This window comes from Rattus norvegicus, chromosome 7 (genome assembly GCF_036323735.1).
Source record: "Rattus norvegicus strain BN/NHsdMcwi chromosome 7, GRCr8, whole genome shotgun sequence".
In the NCBI taxonomy this organism is placed as follows: Eukaryota; Metazoa; Chordata; class Mammalia; order Rodentia; family Muridae; genus Rattus; species Rattus norvegicus.
In genome coordinates, this window is record NC_086025.1 from 53787646 (window position 1) to 53807457 (window position 19812).

Sequence of the window (19812 nt, forward strand, 5' to 3'; positions counted from 1 at the left end):
AAAACCCACAGTTATACAGTTATTGAAAGATGTTTAAATTGCTCTGACTTTTTGTCCACATCTCTAACTAGCTAATGCACATCAAGATATTATTCATAGATATGAAATTGCCTGACTAAATGATATAATGTTTTGAGAGAAAAAAAACATATTACAGTTAAGGATACTATAGAAAACAACACGAGCACAAAGGAACTGCTCAGTGGTGTTTCAGAAACTGAGATTCATAAAGGAGGAGCATAAACATCGTTCGTAACAAGGACGTATATCATAAAAACGAGGAGTGTACATTCAGTAAACCAAGAAGATTCAGAAAGTTACATATGGTTTTTCTGTGGTTGAACGATGTGGGGATATAGGCCGTGTTAGAGAAATTTATTGCAGTGAAAGGTTCTTGTTTTGGTTACATCTTCTGTTTTGCTTTGTTTTATTTTTTGTTTTTTGTTTGTTTGTGTGTTTTAGATTTTTGAGTCGGGATATCCCTAGGTAGCCCAGGCTAGCCTCAGGTTCATGCAGTCCTTCCTTTGGCCTTCTGAATATGGGAGTTGTAGGGCTAATCTTTTGTGTACTGTGTGGAAGCATCACCTGTCAATAAAAATCAGATGGCCAATGAGCTGAGGCAGGATCAGAAAGTGGGACGTCCAGCAGAAAGAGAGGAACTCTGGGAAAGAGTCAGGCATGGGAATTTCACCACCTGGACTTGGAGGTAGACAGAGGTATGAAACCGAGAGAGGTAGCTAGCCATGTGACAGACAGAGAATAGTATAAATGGGTGTATATAATTTGTGAGCTACTCAATCCTGAGACATTGTTTTTAGGGGAGATGAGTAGGACAGAACAGATAACAGTCTTGAATGAAGTTCATCGGGGCTCTGGGTGTGGTATCAACTCTTGTTTTCTTTCCACTGGCGAATCTTCCTTTTGAGATGCTAGGGAGGGTCTGGAAGAACTTCCCTCATTCTGATAAGAACACTTCAGAGGGAACCCCATGATTCAACACTTGGATCATTTTGTGGATCCCAGAAGAGCCACACAAAATCACTGACTTCTCAGAGTAACAAGACTCCTGGTTGCCCTCTGGTTTCCACTCACACATGTACACACATCCATGCAAACACACATATAAAATGTGTTCACTTTTTAGTAATGGGGCTGCTGTGTGTGTGTGTGTGTGTGTGTGTGTGTGTGTGTGTGTGTGTGTGTGTGTGTGTTAGCTGGTTGGTTTTGAAAGCCACCCTGAAACTAGTGCTCCAGGTTATAAAATTATGGATATATTATCAAAATTCCCCATTTCATTTTTAAGTGGGCAAGCATATGGAAAAGCCCATAATACAGTATTGAGCGAGCTGTTTGAGGTAGGCATGCTATTTGGTAACCAGATTCCTAGGTATGGCTCCTCTTTTGTACCAATTTTCTATAAACTACTTATTTCAAAGAATCAATTAATGTCTGCAATGCTTTTGGTCTGATAATTACTTGTTTATATAAGACATAGAGGGCCCTCTTAAAACCCCTTTTCTCCTCCAAATTATAGATTCTTGGGATTAATAGATAATTTTACTAAAAGGGTGAGCCCAGTTAGTAGGACAGTAATGGCGATTTGGGACTGTATTTGGGACAGCAAGCTACTTCGAATCGCCCACAGTTAGGGAGGTTTCCTAAAACTTTCTTCAAGACAGTTTTCTCTGCTTCTTTCATGTTGGGTTTTTGTTTTTCTTTTTCCCCAACAACAATAAATAGGCCAAGAAATTCAGTCCAGGACAATAATTTCAACATGAACATGGGCTCCTTAAACAACTACACTGACAGCCCCACCCCGGCCATCAGCTGATACTCAAAAGCACCCACTCTTATCTGATCTCTGTTTCTGTTTTCCTCCAGTGCAAGAGGGTGAGGGGCTCAGTGTGTAAAAATAAGCTATTGTAGCTTAGAAAGGAGGTGGGATGCTAATTAAGGGTCGTTTGATGGACAAGTCACACCACATTGGCTGCTGGGAGCCGCCTGTCAACTGCTTTTCTGGTATAGAATCAAGGAAAGCACCAAGAAGGCCAAGGGAGCTTGAAAATGAAGAGAACTATGTTTAAGATGTATGTGGCTCAATTCAGGGTGCACGTGCCAAGCTCTGACCAGGCCGATTCCCCCATTGATTTTGAGAGCCACCTCCCTTTATAAAGGACAGTCCTGCTCAGGGCTAATGATGGACATTGGGGCAGGTGTGTCAGACCACTGAGGTACAACAGAACTCTTCCACTAGTCAACTCTTGCCAAGATCCTGTCAGTCTTCCTGGATTTACCAGGAAGATGTGAGTCCTAGGATTCACAGTAGTTTAGAAAACCACTGAGGCTCCACTGAGAGAGGCCAGGCAAATGGATTAGCATGATTACCAATGGTGGTGGGACCGTACAGTAGATCTTGCTGGTCAAACATGGTCAAAATGTGAGTTTGAATCCCAAGCATCTACTTTAAAAGCCTGGTGCTGTGCTGTGCTCCTGTAACCCCAGAGCTGTTAACTGGAGGATTGCCTGCTGATTCAAGTGACTCAATGAGAATAAGGTAGGCATTAATAGTATTGGGACATTGGATATCCTCCTCTGGCCTCTGCATGTGGCTTGTATAGACACACACACACACACACACACACACACACACACACACACACAGAATCAGATATTTGCCAACACATAGATAATAAAACAACTCACTCTACGTTTAAAAATAGGGGTCTTTTAATTTTTTTAATTTTCTTTATTTGCCTTGGTAGGGAGGTGGGGTGGATGTGGGGACATGGCCAAGTCAGATGACTCCACCTTGTGGAATGGGTCCTCTGCTGCCACCTATGGGAGCAAAGCATCAAGCTCAGGCCACCAGTTAAGCAAGAAGAGCCCTCCTTCCGGAATCCCCCACCCCCGCTTTTAACGTGAGCGTGAGGTCAGTCTGGGTAGCATGTGAGTAAAGCTGAGGTGATCTCCATTCACTGAAGAGGATGAAAGTGTGAGGACTCGTGAGTGGGTTATAATAGGTGAGAGCCCGGCTGCAACAAAGGCAGGTTTTCTTCCTGGCACTCGAGTGTTACTGGTACAATAAGGCCCTGGCCGTGTGTTTCTCATGCAGCATATGTCTTCCCTTTAATTCTAAGAACCTGTGGACGTTTTGCTGGAATTTTGAATGCATATGTATCTAGGCTTTTCTCCGAATGTTCATACACTTTACCACACATGAAGAACCAAGTACCCGAGGTCTATAAGACCCTGAATGACGGCAACATGGGAAAGAACTTCTACATAAATGTGTATAAGCTCTCAGAATCATCACACAGGGGCATTAAGACTCAGGAACAAGGGGGACTGGAGAGATGGCTCAATGGTTAGAGGCACTGGCCGTTCTTCCAGAGGACGGAGCTCAGTCCCCAACACCCACATTCGATGATATGCCTATAACTCAAGCTCCAGAGAATTGGACGCCTTGGTCTGGGCTCCACTGGCGTTCATGTTTCTGTGAGTGCACATGTGTGCAGTCACATGCACACAAATGCACACACAAAGAAGCAATTGATTTTATAAAGCATACCAACAACGGCTGGTAGGAAGGGTGAGCTGATAGAATGCTTGCCTCCCACCCGGATACCCCAGGTTAAATTCCGGAGCCCCACACACTGAAGGAGAGAACTGTCTCCAACAAGTGGGCATCTAACGTCGTCCACACATGAGCCATGGCATGTGCATGCCTACACACACACACACACACACACACACTACACAAAATGCAATAATGAGTCAAAACATAGAAACAGTGACGACGTGTTTTAAGTGTTCACTGTATGTGGGGCTTTGTCCGAAGGACTTGTCATGTATGAAGTTATGAGGAAACTGTCCAGAGAGTTCAAGTATCCTGCTTCTAGTAGAACTAAAACTTGGATCAAGGTCCTCACAAAGTCCGCATTTAGCCACCATGTTATATCCTTCTGCTTCCAATATCACTATTATTGGTCCTATTAAGTCCTTCACAGAGGATCCATCATAAAAACATGTCAATCATAACTGTGTTCCCCATTAATGGCAGTGAGTATCGTCAGTTAGAAATGTCATCAGACCTGGAAAAACGTGATGCTTTGCATATAGTAACTGTCACTACACCTGCCTTGCATGCCAGGGACCTCCGTCAGTTGGGCATCTAATACATTACATGCAACAGGTCCTGTGAGACACGTTGGTTTGATGTGGCAGGATTTGGTGCTTGGCTCAGCCACCATGGGATAAAACATTTCTTTCACCTGTTAGTTAAGGTGGGAAATCCTTAAATTCTCACTAGAGTCTGGGGAAATTTTACCTTTCATTATGACCGGTATGGGGTTTCCAGTAAAGCATTACAAACACTTGTAAAACATAAACTTTATTACGGTCTAGTCTACACATTACATATTCTCCTCATCTTAGGATCTTTATAGAATAATAAAACTGACTCTTGAATTACTTCAATTAAATGGAAAACACTGAAACCTTTGGAAGAAGAGAGATTCAAAGCTTTGCTGTTTTTTGCTTCCAGAAATGTGTGCTCTACTGGCCAGAAAAGAGAGGGATTTACGGCAAGGTTGAGGTTCTGGTCATCGGTGTCAATGAATGTGATAACTACACCATCCGCAACCTCGTCTTGAAGGTAAGATCGTGAGCTGTTGGCCATCCACACAGTTAGTGAGGTCAGGGGTTGCATTTCTTCTTTCTTAAGTGCTAACAGATTCAACTTACACAAGCTAGACAATGCCGAGAGCAAAGGCAAGCTATCCACGTTTCTTATCGTGTAATGCTATTTGCCTATGAAGCAATTGAATTAAAGAAGTTCATTTTGCTGTACGTTGGGGTTCAGTTACTTTTCACTTAGAGAACATTTCTGGCTTAGCCTTTGGAAGGGCCTTAACTGAAGGCTTATGCAGGAGACCTTCCTGGGACCTTTATGTTAGTGTCTTTCTGGTCTAAGCAGCTTTAAGTGAGGCCTGAGAACTATTGAAGAGAAAGTCTGCACTGATACATGACTGTGCATAGCAAGATGACCCTAAGGTGCTCACGTGATCTTAAAAAGCTTGGCCTTACGGTCATTCACAGGGACGTCCCTAGATGCTTCAGTCATAGGAATGTAGTCTTACTCTAACTCACGGGGCAGCAGGTTGTAACCAGCGTTGCCATGGGGCAGCAGATGCTAGCCAGTTGCTGTGGTATCGTTTTCACTTTTAAAGAATGTCCTATCTAAAGACCTCGATCCTATCAGCAGCCTACTCCTGGGATAGAAGCATCAAGAAGAGGAACACAGCAAAGGCTGGCACAAGGATGGTTTTTAATTAAAAACTGTAACAGAGGAAGGCTTTTCAGAAACCTACTTCTAAGCACATGCCTGATCAGAAAGAGATCTCCCACCTGGGTACTGAGCCAATGTGTGTGAGCCTCGGCTCCAAGTGTATCCTTCTCAGGGATTGCACGAAGTCCTTTACCGCTGTGGAATCCTCGGTGTTAATTTGAGATCTGTATAGAACTATTCTGATTGGGGATCAAGCAGACCTTCATGTGTTCATCAATATGTTTATACATAATCTCTCAAGACTTAGAGACCAGGAAAAACAATCTATCCCTTCCTTTCTGTTTATATTTTTACCTCCTAAGCAGGATGGTGGCCCATGCCTTTAATCCCACCACTCAGAAGGCAGAGGCAGAGGGATCTCTGTGAGTTCAAGGTCATCCTGGTCTTACATAGTGAGTTCCAGACCAGTCAGAGCTATATAGTGAGACCCTGTCCCAAGCAACAACAACATTTTCAGCTACTAGAATGTATTTTTATATATATATATATATATATATATATATATATATATATATATATATATATATATATATATATATATATACTGGGTCTGGAGTATGTGTGTGGCCTGTAAGCTCTAGGATAGATACAAACCTGGATTCTTAGAGGGAAGACATTCAGCTTCCCTGTCAGGACAGGGTCCTCACACTAAAACCTGGTCAGGGTGAAAGGATACTTTTGAAAAGCATCTAGATTTACTTTTTCCTACCTAGAAGTTAGCTGCCAGCAAGAAGAGAGCCAGAGAAGGCACTTGGCGCTGCTGAAGGTGACTTTTAGTTCACAAGTAAATAAGTAATTGAGTGGTTGTTGCTATTCTCAGCGAGGAAGTCACACCCAACATGTGAAGCATTACTGGTACACTTCATGGCCCGATCACAAGACTCCAGACAGTGCCCAGCCCCTTCTGCAGCTCATGCTGGACGTAGAGGAAGACAGACTGGCCTCTGAAGGCCGAGGGCCTGTGGTTGTCCACTGCAGGTAAGTCATGAACCCACCCTCCAGCCGAGCAGCTGTCTGCTCTTTACTGACAGAACAGGGCTTAGCTTCCGGAATGGAACTTAGTAGTAAATGTGTATTTATTAAAAATGTATTAATATCCTAAGTCTTAATCAAAATGATAGTTACAAGATGAATTAGAGCTTTTGGGGCATCTTTAGCAGACAGCAAACAGATTCAAGATGTTAATAAATGTCTGAGTAAGCCAGAGATCTTACGCCATCTTCTGACTTGAAACCCGTTGGTCACATACATGCTAAGGACTGCAGATAGCTTTAATTACTGAGAGATTGTTGTTGTTGTTTTAAGAGACTACAAGGACTGCGTCTCGGAAGCACTTCTTATTGTGGCAGACTTGGTGTAACAGCCATTTTCAGAGATATCTCATGAAAACAAGAAGCCAGTGTGTGAGGTGGGAAATGGACGAGTGGTCATTTATTTTAAGGAAGACAAAGCACACCCAGAGTGTGTAGGCCAGGCAGATGAGGTGACAGCAATGCTGGTCCACAGGGTTCTCTTCCTCGTGCCTACCTTGAAGTTTACCTCCCGTAACTGGCCCCTCCCCTTGCTTTCCTTTTCATGTGACCAACGCAGGTAAGGTGCATGCATTTCCAGGACGGGCCGAGTATCCTACATTTTTCCAAAATAATTGATGTTGATGCTTAACTCTCTACCTAAGAAAGGGCTTGATAAAATGTGTCGTTTTTAGATTTATCTTGCTCTCTTTCTATATTGAAGCTTTGTGGATTAATCAAAATTTTAATTTAAAAAATTTTATAAGCCTACTTTCTAGCATTAGACTTTATCCTAAAACCTTGGCGCTAAAGAGGAAACAACTGGTTGGGCATAGCTTAGGGCTGGAGCTAATGCCCACCCAAAGTCATTAAGCAGTGAGGATATCTAGGCTGAAAGAGGCACTTGCCCTATAAAATCAAGGCCCCTCTGATTACCGAACCTAAGAATGAGGTTCCTTTGTTCCCTCCGTTCTGCATCCAATGTTGACAGTTATCTTTGGCCCTTCTTTCAACTCCACTCACAGTATCTAATCAGTTAGCAGAATGGCTTTCCCTTCAAAGCTTCTCCCGTAATCACGCTTCCTGTCCATCCACCCTAGTCCAGGCCCTTATGACCTCATCCATGTAGTTCAGAAGTACTTGACTAATTGCACACACGTACCCTTCTCCCTCGGGCCACTCTGGCTTAGCTATGTGCTTCTCTGAGGTGATTTTCCTGAAAATGTTTGTATGACGTACAGTCCTTCAAAACTGGTGGATGGAGTCACATCACCTGGAGCAGTAGGGCTTAGCCTTGACTCTGTGGGTACACTACAGGGATGACTGAATTCCTTGACACGAATGAGCAAGTTAGAATGCATACCTGAGATTCTTTCTGGGAAGTTCCCATGAATTCTTTTAAATGTTCTTAAAAGTATACAGGGTGTGGTTCATACTCCTTAGCCCCACAGGTATGATCTTAGTTCCCCTCCCTGGTCCTGTTTCCTGCTTTTCTATTTAAAGAATCTTCTTTGCCACTGCAGCTAATCTATTGTGTGTCACAAGTCACACATTCTGTTTGCATCAATTCTTTCCCCAGATTATTGTTTCACCTGGGATCTATGTTCTCATTCATGGTAGACAAAGGACCTGCCCTTCCTAGGACATGGTCCAAATCCTATTTCTTCAGAGAAACGAAGACTCTTTATGGACAAAATGTCTTTATGGACACATTGATTAAATGGACCCATTCCTTATAAAATTTTTGTTACGTTCATCTGAAGAAAAACATACTAAATATGTGAAGTAACTATGATTCACTAAATAAGGACAGTAGCACATGTGGTAGGAAGAAAAAAACAACAAAAGATGCAAAGTTTAATGGTTGTTAGGTTAAGATTTTGTAGGTCACAAGTAACAAGATGAATAGGAAAGAGTTGTGCTTGACCAACGGGAGCCAGCAACCATGTCTGAGTAAAGAATAAGTAAATGGTATCTTTAGTTTGGAACAGTGAACCTAGAAGCTGTACCATGAACCAATCCAAGAAAAGTCCTGAGAGCTGCAGAGTGTCTTGATGCCCCCAATGGTCATGAAATGGAAACACACTGAGGATGCGAATATTCTACACAAAGGGAAGCGTCAGCCCCAAGGCTCGATCGAGCTAGAAAATAGGGAAAAAATGACAGGCGGGATGTTGGGGTAAAAGAAGTACAGGTGTTAAAGATGGTGTCAAGATTCCTAGGCTAGAAAGCCTTGTAGCTGATGGGTAAGGCCATTGAGGGAAGGATACATAGATACGTATATTTAAATATACTGAACATGTGAAATATAGTACCATCGAAAGTTCCACCTAGGTAAAATTTGGGGACTTTAGGTACAGAGTTGAGAGAAATTTACATAAAGACAGTGATCAGAAATGGGGGGCGAGGGGTAAGTTGATTCTGTACACTTACCATATATTTACTCTCTAAGGCAGGTAAACGCGTTAAGTTCTCCAAGACATACAACACTTCTGTTCAGTTACCATTTCGATGTCAATGACCTGAAAATATGTTCCTATAGTTGCATCTTCTCTCCTAAATAGAAATGAATCTTCAGTTACTCAGTAGACTTCAGCGTCTAACTGCACCTCCCAGCCAGCTCTCTTCCCAGAATTCCCTCTCACTCCTATGCCAATACCTTTTATTTTTGCCTTTAGGCCTAGGTCTCTCTGACACCCCCCCCCCAACTGTTCATCACAATTGCAATGTGTCTAAATATTTTCTTTCCTTTCAATAGCCCATTCCTTGCCTTATTCTTTCCAGAACTTTCTAGAAAAATTATAATAGCTGCTCTCCATTCTCCCAACCCCTCACCTCCTTCCACCACATTCATCCTACTACTTATAATTAAATGAAAGATATCTACTTTTTGCCCAGTGAGGCTAGCTTACTACTCAGTAGGCTACTTCGATTCATATCGGTCTTATCATTGTTATTAGTCTTCATTTTTTCAAAGCTAAAAGTATGCATTTTAAAGAGTGAAGTTTATTTCACTGTTTTTCCTTATCCTCTCGTTCCTTTTCTTTCCCATTCAGTGCAGGGATTGGGAGAACCGGATGTTTCATCGCTACATCCATTGGCTGTCAACAGTTGAAAGAAGAAGGAGTCGTAGATGCACTAAGTATCGTCTGCCAGCTTCGTGTAGACAGGTACGTGGACAGGGAATGGTGTCATAGAGACTGTGTGTCTGAGCGGAGCTGTCCACCCCAACGTCATCTAATCAAGATCACCCCACAAACATGACAGCTCTATGGTCCTAGGTCTCTGAACTAAAGAACATGCATTGTGTATTGGTTCCAGATTTTGTCTATTATGAGCAACGATGCTACACACATGAGTATATACATATTTATTTTAGACTCCGTTTTCAATTCTTTGGAGTATTACTGGATCCCACACACTCTTGCTTGTAATTCCCAAGTTGGCAATATACAGTTTTCTTCAAGAATTCCAGTTTTTTCCCACATCCCACCACTTTGTTTTCAATGTGTCTCAGTGGGATGATTACCCTTGGGATGATCAATGCTAAGCTTGAAAACAAAACGGGGAAGAAACATCTTGTCCCAAGCCTGACTGGTGAATGGAGAGTCAGGGCAGTGATAGAGAAGAGAAATAGACTCCTCTTAAGAATGGCATGAACAGAGGGTGAGCATGGAGGATGAGCATGGAGGGTGAGCATGGAGGGTGAGCAGCGAGCCTCCATTGGACACAGCAGTGCTCCACCTCAAAGAAATACAGGACTCTCTCCTTTCATCCAAACAGCTAATGCTTAGTAATAAGATATCTAGGGTTGTTCCAGATGTTCAACGTGCAAATGCAGCCTTACAATGATGAACGAAGCTTCTTGCCCTCCCTCTGAGAGGTGAGAGAGAGAGAAAAAGAAGCAAAGGCATAAGCAAGATGTCATGAGTCAGAAGTAAGCGCTAGGAAATGATAGAACAAAGAAGGGGTGGGAGCTGAGTCCCTTGGACTTCAGCCCATGACCGAGTGCTCCCTGAAGGTAAACCTGTGTAATCTTCATTAGAGATATTTTCGATACTCAGGCATTAGGAGTCACAATTATAATCCCAGTACTTTGGAGGCTGAGGCAAGAAGATTGCTGAGAATGGGCTAGCCTGGACTAAATTAGGGAGTACAAGAGCAGCCAGAACAGCATACCAAGACCCTATCTAAAAATTAACACACAGAGAAAGAAAGGAAGAGAAAAGAAAAGGAAAGAAAAGAAATAAGGAAGGGGGGAGGGAGGGAGAGAGGGAGGGAGGGAGGGAGGAAGAAGAGGAGGGAAGGATGGAGAGAGAAGGAAGAAGGAAGGAAGGAAAGAAGGAAAGAGAGTTGTCCAGGAAATATTTTGAGCACCTACTAAGTTATGTTCTGGAATGTTAATAAATGAAACAAAGGAGTTATTCTGGAAATACAATAGCTTGTGTGTGCCTGTGTGTGTGTGTTTGTGTGTTTGTGTGTATGTGTGTGTGTGTGTTTTCATGTCTGTGTGTATGTTTGCATGTGTGTGTGTATGTTTGCGTGTCTGTGTGTATGTATGTTTATATGTGTGTGCGCATGTATGTGTCTGTGCCCCATACATGGCCCTTGGGATACTGTGTGGCCCACAGAAGTTCCAGTGAATGTCACTTGGTTATCTGCTTTACTTTACTATCTCTCCTTCCTTTCTGCCTTGGTTTAGTAGAGCCTGCCCACTGAGGCAGTCCAAACCGTGGGCTCTGACACTGAGTCTGCGTCTTCTCTTTCATGGCTTCCAGTTGTGTGGTCTTAAGTGGCTTACTTGGCTTCTTCATTTTCTACCTTTCTGATCCAGAGAATGGAATCAATAATAGTATGTAGTTCACATTGTGTGAAGCCCCAGCACAGGATAATCATTTCATTGAGTTTAAGAGCAGCGGTTATCACTATAGGTAGTGAGTCTACTTGCTGTGCTCTGGTAGATGACAGGATCCTAGTCGCACTCACCGGCTTGCAAGCTGCATTAAGTGGGTTGGAGCCACACCCTCTGACCTCACCCTCTCTGTTTCCTCATTTGCATATTCCAGATGCCACTACTTATAAAATTATTTTCTTTTTGTACACGCTAAAAGCAATCGCAGTATCCCTACTCTTTAATTCTGATTGCCATCTTAGACTTGAAAGACCTTTTGCTGACACCCAGTACAATCCATAGACATTGAAAGAGATTTAGGGCCTGTGAACTCTCTCAGTGGGTTAAGGTACTCAGGAGCAAACCCAAGAACCTGAGTTCAACCCCCGGGACCCACATAGTGGAATAAGAGAACCTGCTCCTTCATACATGTTGTCCTCTGATCTCTACACGTGTGCCTTAGTGTGCTCCCCACAGATACGCATACACAGAATAATAAATGTAATTTAAAAACAAGATTTTTTAAGAGGATCTGATCGGTTCTCTTCAGATTTGGAGGCCTATTTTTACCTCTTGTGTCCTAACTCAGAGGTTAAGGAAGTACCTGGTAAGCCCAGAACTCTCACCATGTTGACTTTAATCTCTACTAGTTCATACATCTATAAGTGAGTCCCAGTATAGGACACTGTCTTAGTTAGGGTTTACTGCTGTAAACAGACACCATGACCAAAGCAACTCTTATAATGACAACATTTAATTGGGGCTGGCTTATAGGTTCAGAGGTTCAACCCATTATCATCAAGGAGGGAACATGGCAGCATCCAGGCAGTCATGGTGCAGAAGGAGCTGAGAGCTCTACATCTTCATCTGAAGGCTGCTAGCAGAATACTGACTTCCAGACATCAAGGATGAGGGTCTTAAAGTCTGCACCCACAGTGACACACCTACTCCAACAAGGCCACACCTACTCCAACAGGGCCACTTCCTGGCCCAATCATATACAAACCATCACAGACCCCAAGTCCCTGATGCTCTCTGACCCCATTGACCATAGTCACAGAAAGCCAAGTGCTACTTTCCTGCTCTGGTTCCAGAATTCCATGAACACTGACTGAAGTGCACAGAGAGAAACTCTCAGCTAACGTGATGCCCAACAACTCCTGCCGGGCACCATTTCAAACAGCTACTGAGAAAGACACCAGGCCTGCTAGGCCTTCTCCTTGTTTTGGCTCCTGTTACTGTTGAGCCTACCCTCCCCCCAGCCCCACCCCACTCATTTCCCAGACACATCCCCCCCTGAATTGTTCTCCAGTTCTAAAAGGAATCACAATACATTTTTTAATCCTATCAAATGCCTCCTCTATCTGCTCCTTCCTTCCTAAAGCAAAGGCCAGAAAGTTTGGCCTTGGCCTCCAGTCAGCACCAAGGTCTTCCCACGGGGCTAGAACTTTTGATTCTCGCTAGACTCTTCAAAACATATCCAAATCCCCTGCTGACTTTGTCCTTGGATTTGAATCACTGCCGATATGCATGTCAAATATATTTAACTGATTTCATAAGATCCCTGAGTGGAAGTTCAGTCTTGGAGCTGCTCACTTGCATATACACTCTCAGACTGTCTCCCTTTGTGTGTGTCTCCCTTCTGTCCTCGTCCCCCTGGAGGCTGTAAAAGGCACAACAGAAATCCTTCTCCCCCTTTCAGCTCATCTTGCCTCTTCGTCTTCCCCCTCTCTCATCTCTGCTTTAATGGGTCCAGTGTTTTCCTGATAGGCCTTACCTTTCAGATTCCACTTGCTAGCTGATTGCTGCTAATGGCTTTACCTTGGACTTGGACTCAGGCCTCTAAGAAACGAAAGCTAAGCCAGGCCTGTTGGCACACACCCAACAGCTCAGAAGCTGAGGCAGGAGGATTCCCAGTTTGAGGTTAGCCTGGATTTTTTTCAGTGAGATCATTTCTCCAAAAAAGGAGAGGGGAGAAAGACAAAGAAAGGGAGGGAGGGAGGGAGGGAGGGAGGGAGGGAGGGAGGGAGGGAGGGAGGGAAGGACTGAAGAGAAAAGAGAAGGGGAAGGGAGGGACAGAGGAAGGGAAGGCTAAAGAAAGAAAGGTAGGACAAAAGAGTCTTTAAAGAGTACAAACATCATCTCTGTTCTCTTGCACTGTTTCTTTCTTTAGTATGTCTTCAGCCTCTGTCCTTCCTTCGTGATCTCCCTGGCATCTTAGCCTTCTACTCAGGATCTCTCAGACATTCCAGAATGTATTGTTGAACAGACAGAAATTTATCTCATTAAGATATCGCCACCCTGGTCTTCAAAGCACATGACTCATCTTACTCACAAAATAAACTTAGACGCTCCGTGGGTGGCAGAAGCACATTCCTTAAGTTCTTCTCTTCTCTTCCTCTCTCCTTTCATTTCTTTCTTTTTCCCTTTCTTTCTCTCTCTTTCTCTCTTTCTTTCTTTCTTTCTTTCATTTTTTCCAAGACAAAAAAAAAATCCATTAGGCCAGGCATAGTGGCATCTGCCTGTGATCCCAGCACACGGAAGGGAGAGTCAGGGGTGGCTGGAGTTCAAAGTCATCCTCACCTGCCCTCTGAATCTGAGGAGCCCGTACTCTAAAAGAAAAACCTCATCTCAAAAAGACAAAGGAAGGGAGGAAGAAAGAGAGAGAGAGAGAGAGAGAGAGAGAGAGAGAGAGAGAGCACAAAAGGAGAGAGAAAGAAAGAGATAAAGAAAGAAGAAGAGGGAGGAAGAAAGGATTCTAAAACAATTCTGGAAAAGAAGCTATTCTATGAAGAGTTCCTCAGCAGACACCCATTTCAAACTGTTGACACATTCACCCACACTGATTTAACCACACGAAACTCCCTTGAAGAACACCAGAGTAAGAAAAAAAATAAGTATAAGATATTCAAGCTATTCTTCAAAAGTTTGGTGGTGGGGAAAGAACTTGATAATTTTATCATTTGAACAGGGACCATGACCTGGGGAAAAGGGAAGGTAGTCCTTGGATTACTAAATATTGATCATATAAGAGAGAATACACAAGCCTTTCTTGAACTTTTACAATGCACGCTTGCAAGTGTGCCTGCATGCATACATGCATATGTACATATATGTGTGCCTGCATGCATGCCTGCTTACATACATTTTACTGGAGATTAGAACCCAAGGACTCAGGTTTTCTAGGAAAGCATTCTACCACTGAGCTATATCCCCTTGATTTTTTTTATTGCCGAGACCACAGTTTACTTTCATTGCCCAAACTGACCATGAACTCATGGTGGGTAGCCCAGTCAGGCCTTGAAATACCTGGGGTTCCAGGCTTCCACCAGGAGACCCAGCTTCTTAGCAGTGGCCTCTGCCCACCGGTGCTGCAAACCTGTGCACAGTGCATCTTCCAGTCCCTTCACACTGAGCAGTGGGGCTCACACCAGCTCTTGGGATACCGCAGCAAGAGGACGACAGTGAGTTTAAGGCCAGGCTGAACTACAAGGGGAGTTTGAGGCTGTCACAGGCGATAGAGTGAAACTCCACCTTTGTCTTAAAAGAGCAAATAGTCTACTCATGTCTCACAGCTGCCTCCTTAGAGAAGCTGAGGTAAAAAACAAGACAGTGGCTCGGACATGGGACTTACCTCACAGCTGGTGAGCCGTGAGTCTGAACACTGGGCAGAATCAGAAATCCTAGGGACGGGCGGGGGGGGGGGGGGGGGTATTACAGCACGTGGTGGTTCTTACAAAGTCAGGCAAGCGTAGGTCACCTGTACTCAAACCTCAAATCTACCTGTTAGCAATAGACTCGTGTGTTCTGATTTAGGACCGAGTGTGTTAGGCTGAATGGGTGTTTCCAGTTGTTCAAAACATCGGCACGGCTTGCCAGTGGACTTTGGCAAGGCTCTGTTATTACTGGCTTTCGGGCAACTTCTATAAATAGACACCACAGCTTTGGTGGCAGACTCGTAAGTCTGTGGTTCCACTTTTAATAATACTTTCAAGCATATCTGCAACTGAAATAGGGTATCTTTACTTTTCTAAGTAGTTCAGATCCAGTGCACGGCACCCGCGAGTGTTTTATGTAGAAGAACATTGATGGATCGGCTGCTCTCCCCACGGTTTTAGACTTTTATCAAGAGATAAGCAGGATACTGTGGTAACTGGGGCTGAGGATGGTCTGGTGGAAGAGTATGCAGCTAACCATGCAGCAGAAACAGTCAGGCATCTCAAGACCACATGCAAGGTGCTTGAAGCAGACCCTACCTCTGCCGCAGACTCTCTGAGCACTCCTCTCCAGGCCTCTCAGCCTATTCACATGAACTTGGAGTGGAGCATGTTGTCCAACCCCTTCTGGTATGAAAACCCCATCATAGCAGTGCCCTATTTCATAGGCCTCCATCTAGCAGTCCTGTAAATTAGATTTCATCCTATGACTTGAAGTGACACGCGCATGCCTTTGAAAGACCGTGACACGTGTACCATGTTCAGCTGCTGTCCTGATACTGTTGGGAAGTCACATGAACTCGAGATGCCCTTGCACTGAGGTGCAGTGACTGGGGAGTGGTCACATGTATTCTAAGATCCGTCTTATCTGTTGCTTTACTGGGGTCTTGGTTCCATGGAGAGCAATGACGAGGTAATAATACCCATAACATTTGCCTGCTACCACTAGGGAAATACTTGGCCTCAGAAATAGTAATCAAAGGATTAATTCTTAAAGCAGAATCCAAGATCAAAAGGATAAACCTCATTTCCCAGGTCATATCATGTATTAAATCTCTCTCCTCTCTCCTCTCTCTCTCTCTCTCTCTCTCTCTCTCTCTCTCTCTCTCTCCCCCCTCCCCCCCCTCTCCCCCCTCTGTGCATGTGTGTGTGTGTGTGTGTGTGTGTGTGCGCGCGTGCGTGCCCACGCACGCAGGTGTGTTAGCACTGGCGACTGAATATAGAGTCTCATAAATCATATCCCCAGATCGCTTCTTGCTTTTTATTTTGAAGCCCAGTCCTATGGAGTTGCACAGGATAGCTTTGAACTCACTCTGTGGCCAAGACAAACCCTCAATTTGAGATCCTCCTGCGTCAGCCACTCAAGTAGCTGGCAACATAGGCCTATACTAGCAGACATACTTGATGTCTTTTTAACACTCTCTAAACTAAATTTCTAATTTTACTCAAACTTTAGGTTTGGAGTTAGATCTTGGAGACTTCAGTAAGTTAAGCACAAAGGTGTAAGTTCTCATACTCAGTTCTTCACATTGATCCTGAGATTCCATAGAAGCCAGGAAAAAAAATGCCCATTTCTGATGAGTTCAGTTTAGATCAGTACCTATGCTGCAGTCCTTTAATGCAGTTCCTTATGCTATGGTGAATCCCGACCATAAAATTATTTTTGTTGCTGCTTCCCCAACTGTCCTTTTGCTACTGTTACAAATTTCGATGGAAATGTGTTTGGAGATGGAGGTTGGCCAATGGGGCTGAGACCCACGGGTTGAGAACCACTGCTTTGAATGACATGTTACTAACATCACAGCTAATAAGTATGGGGAGCTCTCTGTCAGCCCGGTCGGTATGGAAAGAGATGTTGGGTCGGCCAGGTTTGCCTATTGAGATTGCCCTACATGCATAGGCTGGCAATTTAAAATTTTAATTATCTGGAAGAAAGGACCCATAACATCAGTATTAAAGTGAAAGGAGTATAATCAGTTTGTGTTAATGGAAGAGCTCGTTTATGCTTTGCTTAGTCTTCTCAGCGCAGATACTGTTAATTGAGAACTCAGTTGCTATGGAGCTGTATTGATCAGGAGCCCTTCACCATGCATCTCCCTCTGCAATGGACGCCATAGGTACCCCAACTGTGCCATGGGAGGTCGTGGCAGAAAATCATTTAAACACTGAATGTAATATATGCACATGTCCCTTTAAAAAACATGAGAGTGGGTACTGGGAAGACAGCTCCACGAGCAAAGCATTCGTCATAGAACTGGGACCTGAGTTTGAATCCCCCGCTGAAATTACAGTAGAAGGCATCTGTAATCTAAGTTCTCCTACCATGATTGTTTCCAGCCTGTGGGTCATGATCCCTCTGGGGATCAAATGATCCTTTCACAGGGGTCACCTGAGACCATCTTCATACCAGGCATTTACATTATGAGTCACAGCAGTATCAGAATGACAGTTGTGAAGTAGCAATGGAAATAATTTCATGGTTGGAAGTCACCACAACGTGAGGAACTGTATTAAGAGGCTGCAGCATTAGGAAGGCTGGGAGCCACTGTCCTATAGTGAGGTGGGGATTGCAGACAGGAGAGTGCTAGGAAGCTAATGGTGCATCAAGGCTTGCATATGCAGAGGTAAACAATCTGATGAGATAAAGGCAAAGATTGACACATATATACACACATACATCATGCACACACATCATGCACATGCACACACATCATACACATACACACACACACACACACACACACACACACATCATGCACACACAGTGATTACCATAAGTAACGATGGTCTATAGTAAAACACTCCCAAGAACACAGAGATCATGCCTCATAAAGATTACAGGAGAATGGCTAAGAAGCAACCTGTGAGTGTCCAAAGAAAGGCAGCAGGACAGAAGGACTATGTACCACTGCAGATTGATTGCAGACATTTTCCCTGTCATATATGCCCCTCCCCAACTCCCCACCCCTAACCTCTGAAAACTGGCAGAATTTGAAAACAGAATCTGGGAAATGGAACTTACAACAGAACTTCTGGATCCAAGGCTTCCTAACACATTCCTTGATTCCCTCAGCCGGAACAGGAAGCAATCTGTCTGATCCTGGGTTTTGGAGAGTTGCGGAAGTCTGTAGCTGGCTCAGTGTGCCCTTGCCTTAGGGGCCTTTGAGTGGAATGACATCCAATGGCTCCACTCGTAGCTTCCCAGGCAAAACAGAAAGTGCTTCCCGTGTACAGCACGGCATTGTTGAAACGTCTTTATCGCCCCTCTTAGAGAAGGAATGTGTACTCCATCGATGTCCTGTTCCAGTGTACGTCCTCAAGTAGGCCCTGTCTCCAAAATCTAACTAAAGTAATTTCAGGTCTAAAGTTTCTACTCCTTATTGTAATGTTATCAAGCATAGCCTGACACTTATTGCATTTCTATATTCCCAGCAAACCACAATGCTACACCCAGTAAGTGACTTTCAAAGACCTCACTGGGGGGCGGGGGGGGGGGGATCAAGAATTCCGAACTTGGGGTTACTAAATCCCAGGACATCTAGAGATGAAGTCCTGAAAGTTGGTGTGTGTTTTCCTGACATTCTGGGTTCTGAGCGCCTAATAAGAGGCCCTCTTTGTAAGACAGGTTTCACAATGGTGTCTTCCAAAGACTGCCAGGCAACCTGTTTTTTCATTCCAGCTAAGAGATAACTGGACTTAGTTTCTCAGTGGTGGGAGTAACTTTCAGGGAGAAAAGTGAATCTTGAAAGCAGTGCTTGAGCTAGTTCTGGGGATACAGATTAACTGGGAGAGAGCTTGCCCAACATGTCTCAAGTCCCCAGTTCAATTCTCAGGGCTGTATAAACCAGGAACAGTCATTCATGTTTATGATCCCAACACTTAGGTGGTAGACTCAAGGAGATCAGAAGTTCAGGGTCATTTTCAGCTACATAGAGAGTTCAAATCCAATCTGATACATGTGAGACCCATATAAAAAATATTAGTGCTGTGGTTGAATTAGTACTTATCTGCCCTGGCTTTTATTCCCAACAAATTCTTCAGGCCTGTAGCATACTATTTCAGAGAAAGTATCTGTATTTAAAAAACCTGGTCTGAGGGGCGAGGCTCAGTTGGCAAAGCATCTTTTTTTTTATTTGATTTGATATGATATGATTTTGTCGTTCTATAAACATGAGGACCGGAGTTCAGTGATCAGAACCTATGTTTAGAAAAAGCTGCGTGTGATGGCGTGACTTTGCAATCCCAGTACTAGAAAGTCAGAGACCTGTAGATTTCTGAGGCTCACCGATCCTCCAACCCAGCCTACTTTGAGAGTGCAGGCCAGTGAGAGGCCCTGTTTTAAAAAGAAGAAGAGGAGTGTGATAGTGTCTGAAGAATGGCATTTGAGGTTGTTCTCTGGCTTCCGTGTGTATGCATGTGTGTGTGCACATCAAAACCCACCACAACACCGTAAGAGATCTGCTTGAAGTCAGGGATGCTTATGTGTTAGGTCTCCCTTGCTTTTGTTTTACTTTTGTTCTGTTTTGCTTTCAGGACAGGGCCTCTCTACCACGTAGCCCTGTCTTTCCTGGAACCTCCTGTGTAGACCAAGCTGGCCTTGACCCTACAGAAAGATCCACCTGCCTCTTCGTCCCCAGTGTGGGGATTAAAGGCTCGAGCCACCACACCAGACTTTGTTTTGTTTTGTTTTGAAACAGGGTCTCATGAGGCCCAGTCTGGCCTCGAGTTCCCGATCATCCTGCCCTGCCCCCTCCTCCCTTGTACTGGGATTACAGACTTGCACCGCCACCACACCCATCCGAATTCTCCTTTCTTGACCTGACATCTGCTAAGGATCTGGAAAGATTT

The 19812-nt window shown here is 44.0% G+C and overlaps 1 protein-coding gene and 1 long non-coding RNA gene across 5 annotated transcripts in view; one reads left to right on the forward strand and one right to left on the reverse strand.

Annotated features, from left to right (window-relative positions):
• Window positions 1-19812, forward strand: part of Ptprr (protein tyrosine phosphatase, receptor type, R) — a 267022-nt gene that overhangs the window by 239035 nt on the left and 8175 nt on the right. For all 3 annotated transcript variants that reach the window (XM_063264355.1, NM_053594.2, NM_001113390.1), the window contains 3 exons: window positions 4544-4654; window positions 6168-6325; window positions 9414-9527. In XM_063264355.1, coding sequence (XP_063120425.1) covers window positions 4544-4654; window positions 6168-6325; window positions 9414-9527 — 383 coding nt within the window. The remainder of the gene's footprint in view (window positions 1-4543; window positions 4655-6167; window positions 6326-9413; window positions 9528-19812) is intronic.
• LOC120093595 (uncharacterized) lies at window positions 2364-18158 on the reverse strand. 2 transcript variants are annotated; one of them, XR_005486950.2, is made up of 3 exons: window positions 17987-18158; window positions 8791-8913; window positions 2364-2835 (listed from the first exon to the last, which is right to left on the reverse strand). It is a non-coding gene; the product is annotated as an uncharacterized LOC120093595 (long non-coding RNA). The 2 variants fall into 2 exon arrangements; XR_005486949.2 differs by lacking the exon at window positions 17987-18158 and adding an exon at window positions 13026-14049.